Genomic DNA, 17,172 nt, shown 5'->3' on the forward strand with positions numbered 1-17,172 from the left:
TGCACAGTTAGAAGCAGTGAACTGGAAGCACACACATCAGTAGTGCCAGGTCTTTACATAGTGCTGAGTGGGGAAAAAAAGGGAGGATATATCTCCATCTCCATCATCTCCATCTCCATCTCCATCTCCATCTATCCCTATCCCTATCTCTATCTCCACCTCTGATAATGTCATGTCATTTATATAAAATAAGCATCCACATACACAAAACAATACATGTTTCATAAAAACACAGAGGAAAAAATGGGTACTGAAATTTTAAATAGATGCCTATGAGTTGGGGGCGAGGGTGGGTAGGGTGGGAGTAGGGAATAAGGTTGAGAAAAAACAAATAAATAAAATGAGAGTCCTTGCACAGACAGATGATAATACTGTGACATGAACTGGGGAGTGTCCAAATCCTTGGTACCCGAGCTCAAAATATAATACTATGAAGTAAAACAAAATAAAAACAAGAGGGCTTTGGGCCATTTATAGGCCCTGGAAGTGGGTGGTGGGGAGAGCTGCGCCATGTTGACCTGGGTCTCAGTGGCAGGACAGCCCCAGCTGGCATCAGGGACACTAGTATTAGGTTTCTTTCCCAGACACTGTAATCCCTTTACAACTCATTGCCAGGCAATCAGAAAAAGAGTACAGGCCCAGCAGCTGTACTACATCCGAACAGTATATTTGGAGGAGAATAAAAACACACAGTACAACATGTCTTCAAAATGATACTGCCGGGTTATCTGCTATATCTTAATTCAACACCCAGCTCTACAGCTCTGGAAAGGCCTGAGGAAACCAGCAAAAAATGTGTTTGTTTTATCAGTGCAGCTGGGTTTCTATGTGAAATTGTAAAAACCACAGAACATGCTGTGCATGATTTCCACTTATTTTTTTCCACCCACAGGATATATACTGTGTGCCTTTCTGGACAGTTTGGCATAACTCTTCTCAGCTTAACAAGGCATCTTTGCTACTTCTTTAGCTCAAGTAAGGCTGCACTCAGTTACATTGGGAATTACCATTCTTGGCTATCTTTAATGTAGAGTTTTTCTACAATGGCCACAAATTTCGCTCAAGGAATAGTGTGATGTCAGGGGCTGTAGTGGCTAAATGGCAGCCCCTTAAAAGATATATCCATGTTCTAAACCCCAGGAACATGTGAAAAGTGGTTTAATTTGGAAAAAGGGTCTTTGCAGATATAATTAAGAATCTCAAGGCAATATGGGTGGGCCCTAAATCCTATTACAAGTTGTCCTTATAAGAATCACACAGAGTAGAGACATGGGGAGAAGAGAAGGCCACGTAAAGACCGAAACAGAGACAGGAGTGATGTGGTCCCAAGCCAAGGAATGCCTGCCATCATCAGAAGCTGGAAGAGATAAGAGCTGGAATCTCTCCAAGAGGCAGCATTGCCCGGCTGACATTTTGATTTCAAGTTTCAGCCCTCCGGAACTGTGAGAGAATACATGTCTGTTGTTTAAAGTCACCAAGTTTGTGGTAATTTGTTACGGCAGTCCTAGGAAACTAAGTCCAGGGCCCTTCTTCGTAAAGCCTCTGCAACGTGCGCTGTACCTCTGCTCCCACTGGCGCTTCTGCACACTGCACTACAGGCATCTGCCATGAGTTGTCTGGGCTCTCCGGACTGTGAGCTCTTTGATGGCAGAAGCCACCCAATCTTTTTTTTTTTTTAAAGAAATTAAGATCTTTTTTGGTGTGTGTTCTCATATTCATTTTAAATCATATTATAAATAGGTTCCTATATATCTTACATATTTATAACAAAAATGCTTGCACTTAACATTATCAACTATAGCTACTTTTTATTGAAGAAGTTGTGAGTTTACAATACAATCATCATAAAATACAGGATTCCTGTACACCACCCCACCACCAGTATCTTGCATTGGTGTGGAACATCTATTACTATTAATGAGAGCTCTTTTTAAAAAATAAATTAAACTTTTTTTTTAACATTAGTTATCTTTGTTATAATCAATGAAAGATTACTATAATTGTTCTATTGTCCATTATTTATATTGTGTTTCATTATTTTTCCCATTTACCATCCTATTACCTCCTTGCATCAATATTGTGCATTTGTTGAAATTCATGAAAGTTGTACTATTAACTTTGGTCTATTGTCTATAATAGGGCTCACTGTGTTATACAGTCCTATGTTTTATCTTTTAATTTTTATTCTAGTAACACATACACCCTAAAGTTTCCTCTTTTAACCACATTTCACCTATACAGTTCAGTGCTGTTGATTACACTCACAATAACATGCTACCATCGTGACCATTCTTTTCCAAACCTATACCATCAGCCTAAATAGAAATTCTGAACAAGTTAAGCATCAACTCTCCATTCTCTAATCCAAGTCTCTCTCCTGGTAACCTATATTCTAGACTCCAACTGTATGAGTTTGCTTATTATAATTAGTACATAACAGTGAACTATATTTGTCCTTTTGTGTCTGGCTTATTCCATTCAACATAATGTCCTCAAGGTTCATCCATGTTGTTGCATGCATCAGGACTTCATTTCTTCTTACAGCTGAACAATATTCCATTGGGTGTGTGTGTGTGTATGTATGTATGTATGTACACACGTGCATACACACCACACCTTGTTTATCCATTTATCAATTGATGGACAGTTGGGTTGCTTCCATATTTTGGCAGTTGTAAATGCTGCTATGAACATCAGTGTGCAAATATGTGTTCAAGTCCCTGCTTTCAGTTCTTCTGGATATATATCTAGTAGCAGGATTGCCAGATCATATGGTAATTCTATACGTAGCTTCCTGAGGAATTGCCAAACTGTCCTCCACCGTGGCTGCACCATCTTACATTCCCACCAGCAATGACTGCATGTTCCTATTTCTCCACATCCTCCCCAACACTTGTAGTTTTCTGTTTTTTCATTTTAATAGTGGCCATTCTAGTAGGTGTGAAATGGTATCTCATAGTTTTGATTTGCAGTTCCCTAGCAGCTAGTGATGTTGAGGATCTTTTCATGTGATTTTTAGCCATCTGTATTTCCTCTTTGGAGAAATGTCTTTCAATCTTTTGTCCATTTTTAAATTGGGTTGCTTGTCTTTTTACTGTTGAGTCGTAGGATTTCTTTATATATCCTGGATATTAAGCTTTTATCAGATATGCAGTTTCAAAATATTTTCACTTTCTTGATAAAGCCCTCTGATGCACAAAAGTTTTTAATTCTGCGGAGGTCCCATTTATCTATTTTGTCTTTCATTGCTTGTGCTTTGGGTGTAAAGTCTAAGAAACCATTGCCTACCACAAGATCTTGAAGATGCTTCCCTACATCTTCTTCTAGGAGGTTTATAGTCCTGGTTCTTATAGTTAGTTCTTTGATACATTTTCAGTTGTGTTTTATATATGGTGTGAGATAGGAGTCCTCTTTCATTCTTTTGCATACGGATATCCAGTTCTCCCAGCATCATTTATTGAAGAGACCATTCTTTCTCAATTGAGTGGACTTGGGGGCCTTGTCAAAAATGAATTGAACCAGTACAACATATTGTATGAGTACATTTATATAAAATGTAATTTTAAATAAATTTTATAGAGACAGAATTAGATCAGTAAATATGCAGGGCTGGGGAAGGTTAGAGGGATGGAGAGGTGAGTGCTAAGAGGTTTAGGGTTTTTCTTTTAGGAGTAATGAAAATGTTCTAAAATTGATTGTGGTGATGAATACATAACATGGTGATTATACTAATAGCCATTGATTGTACACATTGGATGGATTGTATGGTATGTGACTATCTCAATAAAACTGCTTTAGGGGCTTCTGGAAGATGGCGGTTAGGAGAGATAGGGCAAAAAAAAATCTCTGTGAAAAATACTAGATAAAAGACAGAAAGTGAACCAGAACACCAGTCCCAGTGATGCATCAGCTGAACAAGATCTGCTAAATCCACAGGGACCATGAGCTTGGAGAAATTGGGAGTCTGCATTCTGAAACGAGTGAGTGAGCCTGCTGGATAACCAGCAGCCATGCTGTGGTCTGGGGAAACCAGGGGTTGGCATTTGGAGTTGGACTAGTTTTAAAAACCCAAAAGTGGCTGCGGATATGGCAGCAAGAACCGCACAGTGAAGCGTGCTGGGAACTGCATCCCCACAACCTGTGGGCACACCTCAATATCTGGGGTGGACGATAGCCTTTCATGCACCCACTGCTAATTGTCTTGGAGCTAGGAAGGCAAATGTCAGCGAAAAGGGGAAATAACCATACCCCATACAGCCATCTTCCTGGTGGGCTGGGAATGCTCCTGCCCGGTGCTGGTGCTGTAGCCCAGAACTGCACCAAACAACCCAGCATGACAGGAAGTGTTTCCAGCAACACATGCACTTGCCCCAATATCTGGCATGGACGATAGCCTTTTGTGCACCTGTTGCTAACTGTCTCGGAGCTGGGAAGGCAGAAGTTAGCCAAAAGGGGAAAATAACCATGCCCCATTAAGCCATCTTCCTGGGGAACTGGGAACGCTCCTGCCTGGCACTGGCGCCACAGCCCAGAGCTGTGCCAAACAACCCAGTGCAACGGGAAGTGTTTCCAGCAACATGCACACATGCCTCAATATCTGTCATGGACAACAGCCTTTCACGCACCTGCAGCTACTTGTCCCGGGCCTAGGAAGGCGGCGGTGTGAGAAAAGGGGAAATTAACATGCCCTATACAGCCATCCTTTCAGCAGGATGGGAACACCCCTACAAGGCCCTGTGGCCCAGAACTTCTCTTGGGGGACGGAGCTTGCTTGTTACATAGCATAGTCTTCCCTTAGCAGAGGCCCTAAGAGGGCATGGCTTGGAAGAGGGACCAACTTGGAAGTCCCAGGGACCATACACCAATACCAAGGACCTGTGGGTCAGCGGCAGAGACAAACTGTGGCGAGACTAAACTTAAGGTTTAGACTCTTGCAACAGCCTTAACTCTCCAGGAACACCTGGGAGATTTGAGTGTTAAAGCCCTAACCACTCAGACACACACACACATTCAGGGTGGGCAGCACCAACTACACATGCAAATCTGATGTGCCAATTGGACCCCACAAGATTCAGACCCACACTCACCACAAAGACAAAGTCGGGGAGAACTGACTTGAGGGGAATAGGTAGCTCGCGGATGCTACATGCTGGTTAGTTAGAAACAGTGTATGCCACCAAGCTGTAGATCTGACAAATCATCAGAGATAAGTGTTTTAATAAGTCTACATATCCTAATAGAACCCTATCAAGTTAAGCAAATGCCCAGAGGCCAAAAACAACAGAAAATTTTAAATCATACAAAGAAACCAGACGATATGGATAACCCAAACCCAAACACCCAAATCAAAAGATCAGAGGAGACACAGTACTTGGAGCAATCAATCAAAGAACTAAAGAAAAACAATAAGAGCATGGACCAGGATATAAAGGACATGAAGAAGACCCTAGAAGAGCATAAAGAAGAAATAGCAAGAGTAAATTAAAAATATAGATGACCTTATGGAAATAAAATAAACTGTCGACCAAATTAAAAAGATTCTGGATACTCACAGTACAAGACTAGAGGAAGCTGAACAATGAATCAGCAACCTGGAAGAAGACAGAATGGAAAATGAAAGGACAAAAGAAAGAATGGGGAAAAAAATCGAAAAAATAAAAATGGACCTCAGGGATGTGATAGATAATATAAAACTTCCAAATATAAGACTCATTGGTGTTCCAGAAGGGGAAGAAAAGGGTAAAGGTCTAGGAAGAGTATTAAAGGAAATTGTTGGGGAAAACTTCCCAAACCTTCTAAACAACATAAATACACAAATCATAAATGCCCAGTGAACTCCAAATAGAATAAATCCAAATAAACCCACTCTGAGACATATTCTGATCAGACTGCCAAATACTGAAGAGAAGGAGCAAGTTCTGAAAGCAGCAAGAGAAAAGCAAATCACCACTTACAAAGGAAACAGCATAAGACTAAACAGTGACCACTCAGCGGCTATCATGGAGGCAAGAAGGCAGTGGCATGACATATTTAAAATTCTGAGAGAGAAAAATTGCCAAACAAGAATACTTTATCCAGCAAAGCTCTCCTTCAAATTTGAGGGAAACTTAAATTTTTCACACACAAACAAATGCTGAGAAAATTTGCTAACAAGAGACCGGCCCTACCTGAGATACTAAAGGGAGCCCTACCAACAGAGAAACAAAGAAAGGAGAGAGACATATGGGGAAAGGTTCAGTACTAAAGAGATTCAGTATTGGTACATTAAAGGACATTAAGAGAGAGAGGGAAAAAATATATCTGACAAATATAAACCAAAGGATAGGATGGCTGATACAAGAAATGCCTTCACAGTAATAACACTGAATGTAAATGGATTAAACTCTCCAATTAAAACATATAGATTGGCAGAATGGATAAAAAAATATGAACCATCAATATGTTACATACAAGAGACTCATCTTAGACACGGCGACACAAAGAAATTGAAAGTGAAAGGATGGAAAAAATATATCATCCAAGCTACAACCAAAAGAAAGCAGGAATAGCAGTATTAATCTCAGATAAAATAGACTTTAAATGCAACGATGTTATGAGAGACAAAGAAGGCCACTATATACTAATAAAAGGGGCAATTCAACAAGAAGAAATAACAATCATAAATGTTTATGCACCCAATCAAGGTGCCACAAAATACATGAGACAAACACTGGTAAAACTAAAGGAAGCAACTGATGTTTCCACAATAATTGTGGGAGACTTCAACATATCACTGTCTCCTATAGATAGATCAACCAGACAGAAGACCAATAAGGAAACTGAAAACCTAAACAATCTGAAAAACGAATTTGATTTAACAGACATATATAGAACATTACATCCCAAATCACCAGGATACACATTCTTCTCTAGTGCTTTCTCCAGAATAGATCATATGCTGGGACATAAAACAAGCCTCAATAAATTTTAAAAAGAAAATTGAAATTATTCAAAGCACATTCTCTGACTACAATGGAATACAATTAGAAGTCAATAACCATCCGAGACTTAGAAAATTCACAAATACCTGGAGGTTAAACAACACACTCCTATATAATCAGTGAGTTAAAGAAGAAATAGCAAGAGAAATTGCTAAATATATGGAGATGAATGAAAATGAGAACACAACAGATCAAAACGTATGGGATGCAGCAAAAGCAGTACTGAGGGAGAAATTTATAGCATTAAATGCATACATCAAAAAGGAAGAAAGAGCTAAAATCAAAGAACTAATGGAGCAACTGAAGAAGCTAGAAAATGAACAGAAAACTAATCCTAAACCAAGTAGAAAAGAAATAACAAGGATTAAAGCAGAAATAAATGACATAGAGAACAAAAAAACAATAGAAAGGATAAATATCACCAAAAGTTGGTTCTTTGAGAAGATCAACAGGATTGACAAGCCCCTAGCTAGACTGACTAAATCAAAAAGAGAGAAGACCCAAATAAACAAAATAATGAATGAGGAAGGTGACATTACTGCAGATCCCAAAGAAATTTAAAAGATTATAAGAGGATACTATGAACAACTGTATGCCAACAAACTGGATAATGTAGAGGAAATGGACAATTTCCTGGAAACATATGAACAACCTAGACTGACCAGAGAAGAAATAGAAGACCTCAACCAACCCATCACAAGCAAAGAGATCCAATCAGTCATCAAAAATCTTCCCACAAATAAATGCCCAGGGCCAGATGGCTTCACAGGGGAATTCTACCAAACTTTCCAGAAAGAACTGACACCAATTTTACTTAAACTCTTTCAAAACATTGAAGAAAATGGAACACTACCTAACTCATTTTATGAAGCTAACATCAATCTAATACCAAAACCAGGCAAAGATGCTACAAAAAAGGAAAACTACCGGCCAATCTCCCTAATGAATATAGATGCAAAAATCCTCAACAAAATACTTGCAAATCGAATCCAAAGACACGTTAAAAAAATCATACACCATGACCAAGTGGGGTTCATTCCAGGCATGCAAGGATGGTTCAACATAAGAAAATCAATCAATGTATTACAACACATTAACAAGTCAAAAGGGAAAAATCAAATGATCATCTCAATAGATGCTGAAAAAGCATTTGACAAAATCCAACATCCATTTTTATTAAAAACACTTCAAAAGGTAGGAATTGAAGGAAACTTCCTCAATATGATAAAGAGCATATATGAAAAACCCACAGCCAGCATAGTACTCAATGGTGAGAGACTGAAAGCCTTCCCTCTAAGATCAGGAACAAGACAAGGATGCCCGCTATCACCACTGTTATTCAACATTGTACTGGAAGCACTAGCCAGGGCAATCTGGCAAGACAAAGAAATAGAAGGCATCCAAATTGGAAAAGAAGAAGTAAAACTGTCATTGTTTGCAGATGATATGATCTTATATCTGGAAAACCCTGAGAAATCGATGATACAGCTACTAGAGCTAATAAATTCAGCAAGGTAGCAGGATACAAGATTAATGCACATAAGTCAGTAATGTTTCTATATGCTAGAAATGAACAAACTGAAGAGACACTCAAGAAAAAGATACCATTTTCAATAGCAACTAAAAAAAATCAAGTACCTAGGAATAAACTTAACCAAAGATGTAAAAGACCTATACAAAGAAAACTACATAACTCTACTAAAAGAAATAGAAGGGGACCTTAAAATATGGGAAAATATTCCATGTTCATGGATAGGATGGCTAACTGTCATTAAGATGTCAATTCTACCCAAACTCATCTACAGATTCAAAGCAATCCCAATCAAAATTCCATCAACCTACTTTGCAGACTTGGAAAACCTAGTTATCAAATTTATTTGGAAAGGGAAGATGCCTCAAATTGCTAAAAACACTCTAAAAAAGAAAAATGAAGTGGGAGGACCTACACTCCCTGACTTTGAAGCTTATTATTAAGACACAGTAATCAAAACAGCCTGGTACTGGCCCAAAGACAGCCATACTGATCAATGGAATTGAATTGAGAATTTGGAGATAGACCCCCAGATCTACAGCCGACTGATCTTTGATAAGGCCCCCAAAGCCAATGAACTGGGACATAACAGTCTTTTCAACAAATGGGGCTGGGAGAGTTGGATATCCATATCCAAAAAAATGAAAGAGGACCCCTACTTCACACCCTACACAAAAATTAACTCAGAGTGGATCAAAGACCTCAATATAAAAGACAGTACCATAAAACTCCTAGAAGATAATGTAGGGAAACGTCTTCAAGACTTTATATTAGGTGGCCACTTCCTAGGCCTTACACCCAAAGCAGAAGCAACAAAAGAAAAAATAAATAAATGGGAACTCCTCAAACTCAGAAATTTCTGTACCTCAAAGGAATTTGTCAAAAAGGTGAAAAGGCAGCCAATTCAATGGGAAAAAATTTTTGGATACCAAGTATCTGACAAAAGACTGATATCTTGCATATATAAAGAAATCCTACAGCTCAATGACTATAGTATAAACAGCCCAATTATAAAGTGGACAAAAGATATGAGAAGACAGTTCTCTGAAGAGGAAATACAAATGGCAAAAAATCACATGAAAAAAATGTTCAGCTTCAGTAATTATTAGAGAGATGCAAATTAAGACCACAATGAGATACCATCTCACACCAATTAGAATGGCTGCCATTAAAAAAACAGGAAACCACAAATGCTGGAGAGGATATGGAGAAATTGGAACTCTTATTCATTGTTGGTGGGGCTGTATAATGGTTCAGCCACTCTGGAAGACAGTCTGGCAGTTCCTTAGAAAACTAGATATAGAGTTACCCTACTATCCAGCAATTGCACTTCTTGGTATATACCCAGAAGATCTGAAAGCAGTGACATGAACAGATATCTGCAGGCCAATGTTCATAGCAGCATTATTCACAATTGCCAAGAGATGGAAACAACCCAAATGCCCTTCAACAGATGCGTGCATAAATAAAACGTGGTATATATACACGATGGAATACTATGCGGCAGTAAGAAGGAATGATGTTGTGAAACATATGACAACATGGATAAACCTTGAAGACATAATGCTGAGCAAAATAAGCCAGGCACAAAAAGAGAAATACTATACGCTATCACTAATGTGAACAGTGAAAAATGTAAAATAAGTAGTTTTAATGTAGAATGTAGGGCATCTAGAGATAGAGAGCAATTAGTGAAGGCGGAATGATAACCTCATAAGAAAGATGTTACGGTGGGTAAATTTAACGTTCTAGGAATGCCGAGGAATGACTATGGTTTGTTAATTTCTGGTGGGTATGGGAGGAACAAATTCACAGAAATGTTGCTATCTTAGGTTATCTGTCTTTCTTATTCCTTTGCTGGGTTATAGTCTATAATTTCTTGGGGGTAGAGTAGGAACATGTTGGAAGTAAAGTAGTTATTTTAGGTTAGTTGTCTTTTTCTTATTCCCCTGTTTTGGTTTGTTTGAAACTTTTTTTTTTAATTGTATGTCTTTTAAAAATTTTTTCTTGATATACTTAATAGTTAATTAAAAAAAAAAAAGCAATGAAAAAAATATGCAGAACGCCCCTGGGGAGCTGGGGGAGAATGCAGGGGTGTTTGACTTCCCCACCTCGATGGTTGCTGATGTGCTTGTAGACATTGAGGACTGGTGGTTTGATGTGCTGAGCCCTCTATCACAAGACTTGCTCTTGGGAAGACTGTTACTGCAAAGGAGAGGCTAGGTCTGCTTATAATTGTGCCTAAGAGTCTCCTCCTGACTGCCTCTTTGTTGATCAGATGTGGCCCTCTCTCTACAGCTAAGGCAACTTGGCAGGTGAAATCACTGCCCTCCCACCCCCACCCCACATGTGGGATCTGAAACCCAGGGATGTAAATCTCCCTGGCAACGTGGAATATGACTCCTGGGGAGGAATCTAGACCCGGCATCATGGGATGGAGAACATCTTCTTGACCAAAAGGAGGATGAAAAATGAAATTAAGTAAGTTTCAGTGGGAGATTCCAAAGGAGCCAAGAGGTCACTCTGGTGGGCACTCTTATGTACAACACAGATAACCCTTTTTAGGTTTCAATGAATTGGAATAGCTAGCAGTAAATACCTGAAACCATCAAACTACAACCCAGAACCCTTGAATCTTGAAGACAATTGCATAACAATGTAGCTTATGAGGGGTGACAACATGATTGGGAAAGCCATGTGGATCAAACTCCAGTTTATGGATGGATGAGTAGAAAAACAGGGGCAAAAAAATAGAAAGAAAAGAAAAGAAAAAAAAAAACTAAAGGAAGAATGGGGGGAGAATTCGGGTGTTCTGTTTTTACTCTTGTTTTTTTTATTCTTGCTTTCACTTTTTTCTGGTACAAGAAAAATGTTAAAAAATAGATCAGCGTGATGAATGAACAACTACATGATGGTAATGTGATCAGTGGATTATATACTTCGGATGATTGTATGGTATGTGAATAAATCTTAATAAAAAACTGCTTTAAAAATGAGTTGAACATAAATGTAGAGGTATATTTCTGAACTCTCAATTCAATACTCTTGGTCAGTATATCTTTCCTTATGACAGTACCATGCTGTGATGACCACTGCAGCTTTGTAATATGCTTTAAATCCATAAAGTGTGAGACCTCCAACTTTGTTCTTTTTCAAGATGTTTTCGGCTATTCAGGGCCCCTTATCCTTCCAAATAAATTTGATAATTTGCTTTTCCATTTCTGCAAAGTAGGCTGCTGAAATTTTGACTGGGATTGCACTGAATCTGTAAATCATTCTGGGTTGAATGGACATCTTAACAATATTTTGTCTTACAATCTATGGACACAGAGTATTCTTTCATTTATTTAGGTCTTCTTTAATTGTTTTACCCATGTTTTATAGTTTTCTGTGTACAAATCTTCTACATCCCAATTAAATTTATTCCAAAATATTTGATTCTTTTAGTTGCTATTGTAAATGGAATTTTTTCTTGATTTGCTTCTCATATTGCTCATTACTAGTGTAAAGAAATGCTATTGATACTTACATGTTGCTCTTGAATCCCACCACTTTACTGAACTCATTTATTAGTTCGAATAGCTTTGTTGTATATTTTCGGGGTTTTTCTACATGAAGGAACATATCATCTGCAAATAGTGAAAGTTTTACTTCTTCCTTTCCCATTTGGATGCCTTTTATATCTTTTTCTTGCCTAACTGCTCTGGCTAATACTTCTAGTACAATGTCCAGTAACAGTGGTGACAGTAAGCATCCTTGTCTTGTTCCAGATCTCAGTCTTTTACCATTGAGAATGATGTTAGCTGAGGTTTTTTCAATATAAGTCCTTTATCATGTTGAGGAAGATTCCTTCTATTCCTATTTTTTGAAGTGGTTTTATCAGGAAAGGATGCTGGATTTTGTCATCAATCAAGAAGATCATGTGGTTTTTCCCCTTCATACTGTTAATGTGGTATATTATATTAATTGACTTTCTTGTGTTGAACCATCCTTGCATACCTAGGAAAAAACCTCCATGATCATGGCATATAATTCTTTTAATGTGCTGTTGAATTCAATTTGCAAGTATTTTGTTGAGAATTTTTGTATCTATCTTCATAAGAGAAATTGGTCTGTGATTGTTTTTCTTGTAGTATCTTTACTTGGCTTTGGTATTAGGGTGATGTTGGCCTCATAGAATGAGTTAGGTAGTGCTCCCTCCTCTTCAATCTCTTGAAAGCATTTGAACAGGACTGGTCTTAATCCTGATGGAATGTGGTAGAAGTGAATCCATCTTGTCTTGGGCTTTTCTTTGTTGGGAGGTTTTGATGACTGACTCAATCTCTTTTCTTGTAATTGGTCTGCTGAGGTCTTCTTCGACTTCTTCTAAACCCAGTGTACACCACACTTTGTTTATCCAGTCGTCTGTCAGTGGACATGTGGGTTGTTTTCACCTTTTGGCTGTTGTGAATAATGCTACTAAGGTTCTGGCATATTTTAAAGGATTTCTCTAACAGATATGTTGGGTTAGACACAGGGACAGGGTAAGAGAAGAAGCAGGTAGAGCACTTAGGGAGACGACTGCTGTGGTCTAGGTGACAGTTGATATGGATTGGACTAAGGAGCTGGTGGTGGAGGTGGTGAGGCACAATCAGATTCTGGATATATCTGAAGGAAGACCCAACATGAGAGAAAGAGAAAAGTTAAAGATGGTCTAAGCAAATGGAAGGATGGTGTTGCCCTAAACTGAGTTGGGAAGACTGCCAGGGAGCAGGTTTTCAGAGGAGGTTAAGATTCTGTTTTGACTGTGTTACATCTGAAATGCCTTTTGCACATTGCCACAAAATTTATCTGAAACTTGCAAATAGGCAAACAAGATTACTGGGTCTTCTTCCAGCACAGTGCTAGGCCTGACTTTTTATTGACTGGGCAATTTCAAGTCTGTAAGGGCACAGTTATCTTATAGATTGTTGTCTGGAAGAATAGCCTATCCCAAAGTTTGTTTCTGGCCCTGTTGAATCAGTAACCCAGCAAACTTACCCTTACATTTCCTTGTTAAATTGTCTATAAACACCCAGCTTCTCAAATGTTCTTTGGACTGGTTTCAACATCTCCCTGATTCCCTTATTATTTAATGAGTTAAATAAAATATTTGACAAATATTCATTTACTTTACCTAAGAATCGTGATTTTACCATCTTTCTTTCTTTTCCTTCCTTCCTTCCTTCCTTCCTTCCTTCCTTCCTTTCTTTCTTTCTTTTTTATTTACACCTTTTTATTTAGCTAGAAACACTAGCTTGAAGAGTTATATTCCATTTATAATTATTTCTTTACAGCAACCAACTGTCTCATATTTGGAGCATGTTGAATAAAAGTCTCATAAGTATTTTTTGTTTAAGTTTCAGCCATTAAGAGTTCAAAATACTCTGGGAGGATCCTGGTGTCCTGGATGAACTAATGAACGTATTAAAATCAAGCAGCATGTTCGTATTCTGAAAATACTCTTAGATCCACACAAATGTTGCTTGGGTTATAGAACTCAGATTTCTCCTACTATGACATTTGAAGACCATTCATTATGAAAGTTTCACATAAATTTTGTTTTATTCTTTCTTCATTAGCCACTGTGCTTCCTTTTCCATGATTTTATCATTTTTTTTAAAATTATATTTTAACAATACCCAAGTACAGATGATCTGTGGGTAGATATGTGCATCTGAAGTTCAAGAGGGCAGGTGTGGGCTGAGTTATAAATGTAAGAATTGTCAGTGTACAAGTGGCATTTGCAACCATGAGATGATGATTGCTATGAGCCAACCGTATGCTCAGAATATCATCTGACTTAATTTTCAAAACCACCCACAAGAGTAAACACTTTTATTGTTAATATTTATCTCCATTTACAGATGAGGAAATAGATAAGGCAGGAGAGGTTGAGTAACTTGCCCAATGCCACAGAACTAGGATTGAAGCCAGATAGTCAGCTGGAGAGTCTTCACTCTCAGCCTGGTTCTCAACGTGGGGACATTGGCAGTGACTGGAGATATTTCTGGTTGTTACAACAGGGGTGGTGTTACTGGCATCTAGTAGGTAGAAGCCAGGGATGCTGCTCAACATCCTGCAATGCACAGGACAGAGCCCACTACAAAGAATTATATGGTCCAAAATGTCAAGGGTACTGATGGTGAGAAACTTTATCCTAGAAATAGGCAAGAACTAGATCCTGGATCCAGTCTCAGATTCTCTGTCCTGAAGAATGGTCCTGCAGCTACAGGCTTGCATGCTCAGCTCACTCAGCCCCCAAAGCAAAAAAATTAATAGGCCTCCAAATATCAGTATTGCTGAGATTGAGAGACCCTGCTCTCCAGACCAGTTTGGTCTCCTCCTGTAAGCTCTACGCTACTTCATGGCCCTTATCACACTTGCAATTATTTATTTGCCTGCAATAATTTGTTTAAGGTACATATCCTCCTTTAAATTGTAAGCCCTAGACTCACCACTAAATTCTCAGTGCTCAGTCTGGGGGGTGGCAAATACTAAATGCTAAATAAATATTGGCTCCCATTTAATCCATGATTTCTGATGTATCTGTCCTAATTTTAAAAATTCTCCAGGATGTATAACAGAGAAGGAGCATGAGAAAGTGCACCATTAATATGTCACAAATTTATATTGCACTTCTCTTACAAAATTAAAGTGAGCAAAAACCTGAAACCCAGCATCTAAACTTCAAGACCTGACTGAGGCTAATTTTTCATTGTCCTTGAAGCTAATCAAGCCTGCAGAAACAGCATCACCAAATTGACTAAATGAGATTTTCAATTAACTCAAACAGATGGCTTAAATTTTCCAGGTGACTTTCCATATTAATTCAGTGAGTTCTGCTGGACTGGGCCCCAGGAGGCTTGGCAGGGATTTGGGGCCTGAAAGGAAAACAATGAAATATATGGATCTTCAGGAGAAAAGCCAAAGTAATAATCTTAACTTTTCTTCTATCCCCACACAAAAAATTATCAACCAAATCAATTCAGCTGTCCTGACACATGTGCACTAAGGGTGGATGCAAGGCCGGGTTATCAGAGAAATCAGGCCCTTGGGACAAGCTGCTGGTGGGTCAGTTTTATTAACCCTCTGGGGAAACTTTGGCCCTGTGGAGAAAACCAAGCAGGGAAGAAGAGAGAGAGCATTGTAAAGCAGTGTGATTTTATCGGCCAGAGGAGCTTATGGTATTTTAGGTTTCACCGAAAATGAAGGGTCTGAGAAATATTCAATAGACTTCTTATAAGGCCACAGAACTCCGAAAAAGTGCATCTGAGCAGACGTGGGGAGACGGACCTGACCAAAGGCAGTGGTAGAAGTTGCTTCTGGAAAAGACCACACCATCCACAGATGCCTGGAAGTACCAAGTACGCAAGCTAGACCTGCAGAGGAGCCAGAGTGGCTGGGGGCTACAGCTTCTGCCCTTCTGGCAGCTGCCAGATAGCTACTGATAATGTTAATATTTTAACTGAAGGTTAAAAACCCAGCCTACAGCTACAGCAAAATTTGAATCAGATATTTGCTAAGCCTTGTAATGAATCATTTTTGGTTTAAGTAGCTGCATTTATGGAATTATAAGGATCTATACATAAGTGGATCCTGGTGCCACTACAATTCCTTCTTTTTTGAGTCTCCCATTAACATTTTCAACAGAAATAGGTTTAGCACTGGATGACATAACTGGACTCTGGAAATATTCTTAGTGCCCAGACAACTTGAATTTTAGGGACAAAACTAAACTTATATTCAGACAATTTCACTTAGCTAGATCCTACTCAGATGCTTGTGATTGAAATAAATAAACCATCAACCAAAACAAGATATTAATAATAACAGAGCAAATATTTTCGTCAATAAGCACCACCGACCACACATATTGTTATCTTAGAAACTGGGAGCCTTGGCCCTATTAGAACAGGATACATGCAAAGTTCCTATAGCTAGTGAGTTATACTCATGCTGTAATAATGGGCTTCATTTATAGAAAGTCTGATTCAATGGATTTTCCTGGAAAGATTGTTCATCATGTGGATGCTATTCAGCATCTCCCACCTGCCCCTATGGGAACACCGAGTTGTGGGAGGCATGGTCCCTTCCCAGGAAGCCAGCCTCCTGGGGGGGATAAACCATCCTGATGTAAGGTAGAAACAGCAGTACCTGTCTGGCTGGGGTTCTTTTCACAACCAAGCCTTAAAAGCAGTAAAAGAACTTTGGACAATGTACCTTTTTATTGGATGTTTAAATTAGGAGTAAAATAAATATGAGACTGAAGAGACCATGTAAACGAGCGTTCATTATATATATGTATGTATTATGTACTAGAGGGAAGGAAGCAAACCTCATTCTTGGGTCATCTGGTGGCATCATCTCCAGGTCGTGGGTAGGTCCATTTAAACCAATGACGTGTAAGGAAATACTGGGGTTTTCACATCCGGCCTGGGAAAGAAAGGGGAACAGAGACCTGAGTAAGCAAACCTTATGCTTGGAGAGCGCTTCAGTTCTGCAAAGCCTTTTCCCTGCAGATGCACAAGCAGAAACTCCAGGCACTTTGAAGCTCAAACTTAAGAAGCAAAATTTATGGTCAGAAAATATAATTCACCCTTGGAGTTTTGAAAAGGACAAAGAGCTAAGCGGGCCCATTTC

The 17,172-nt window shown here is 38.8% G+C and overlaps 1 protein-coding gene across 6 annotated transcripts in view; it reads right to left on the reverse strand.

Annotated features, from left to right (window-relative positions):
- The window catches only part of DPP6 (dipeptidyl peptidase like 6), a 1,366,335-nt gene that overhangs the window by 136,668 nt on the left and 1,212,495 nt on the right, over nucleotides 1-17,172 (reverse strand). For all 6 annotated transcript variants that reach the window (XM_037835750.1, XM_037835752.1, XM_037835755.1 and 3 more), the window contains one exon: nucleotides 16,868-16,965. In XM_037835750.1, the coding sequence (XP_037691678.1) occupies nucleotides 16,868-16,965 (98 nt within the window). The remainder of the gene's footprint in view (nucleotides 1-16,867; nucleotides 16,966-17,172) is intronic.

The sequence above is a fragment of the Choloepus didactylus genome, chromosome 5 (assembly GCF_015220235.1).
Source record: "Choloepus didactylus isolate mChoDid1 chromosome 5, mChoDid1.pri, whole genome shotgun sequence".
Classification (NCBI taxonomy): Eukaryota; Metazoa; Chordata; class Mammalia; order Pilosa; family Megalonychidae; genus Choloepus; species Choloepus didactylus.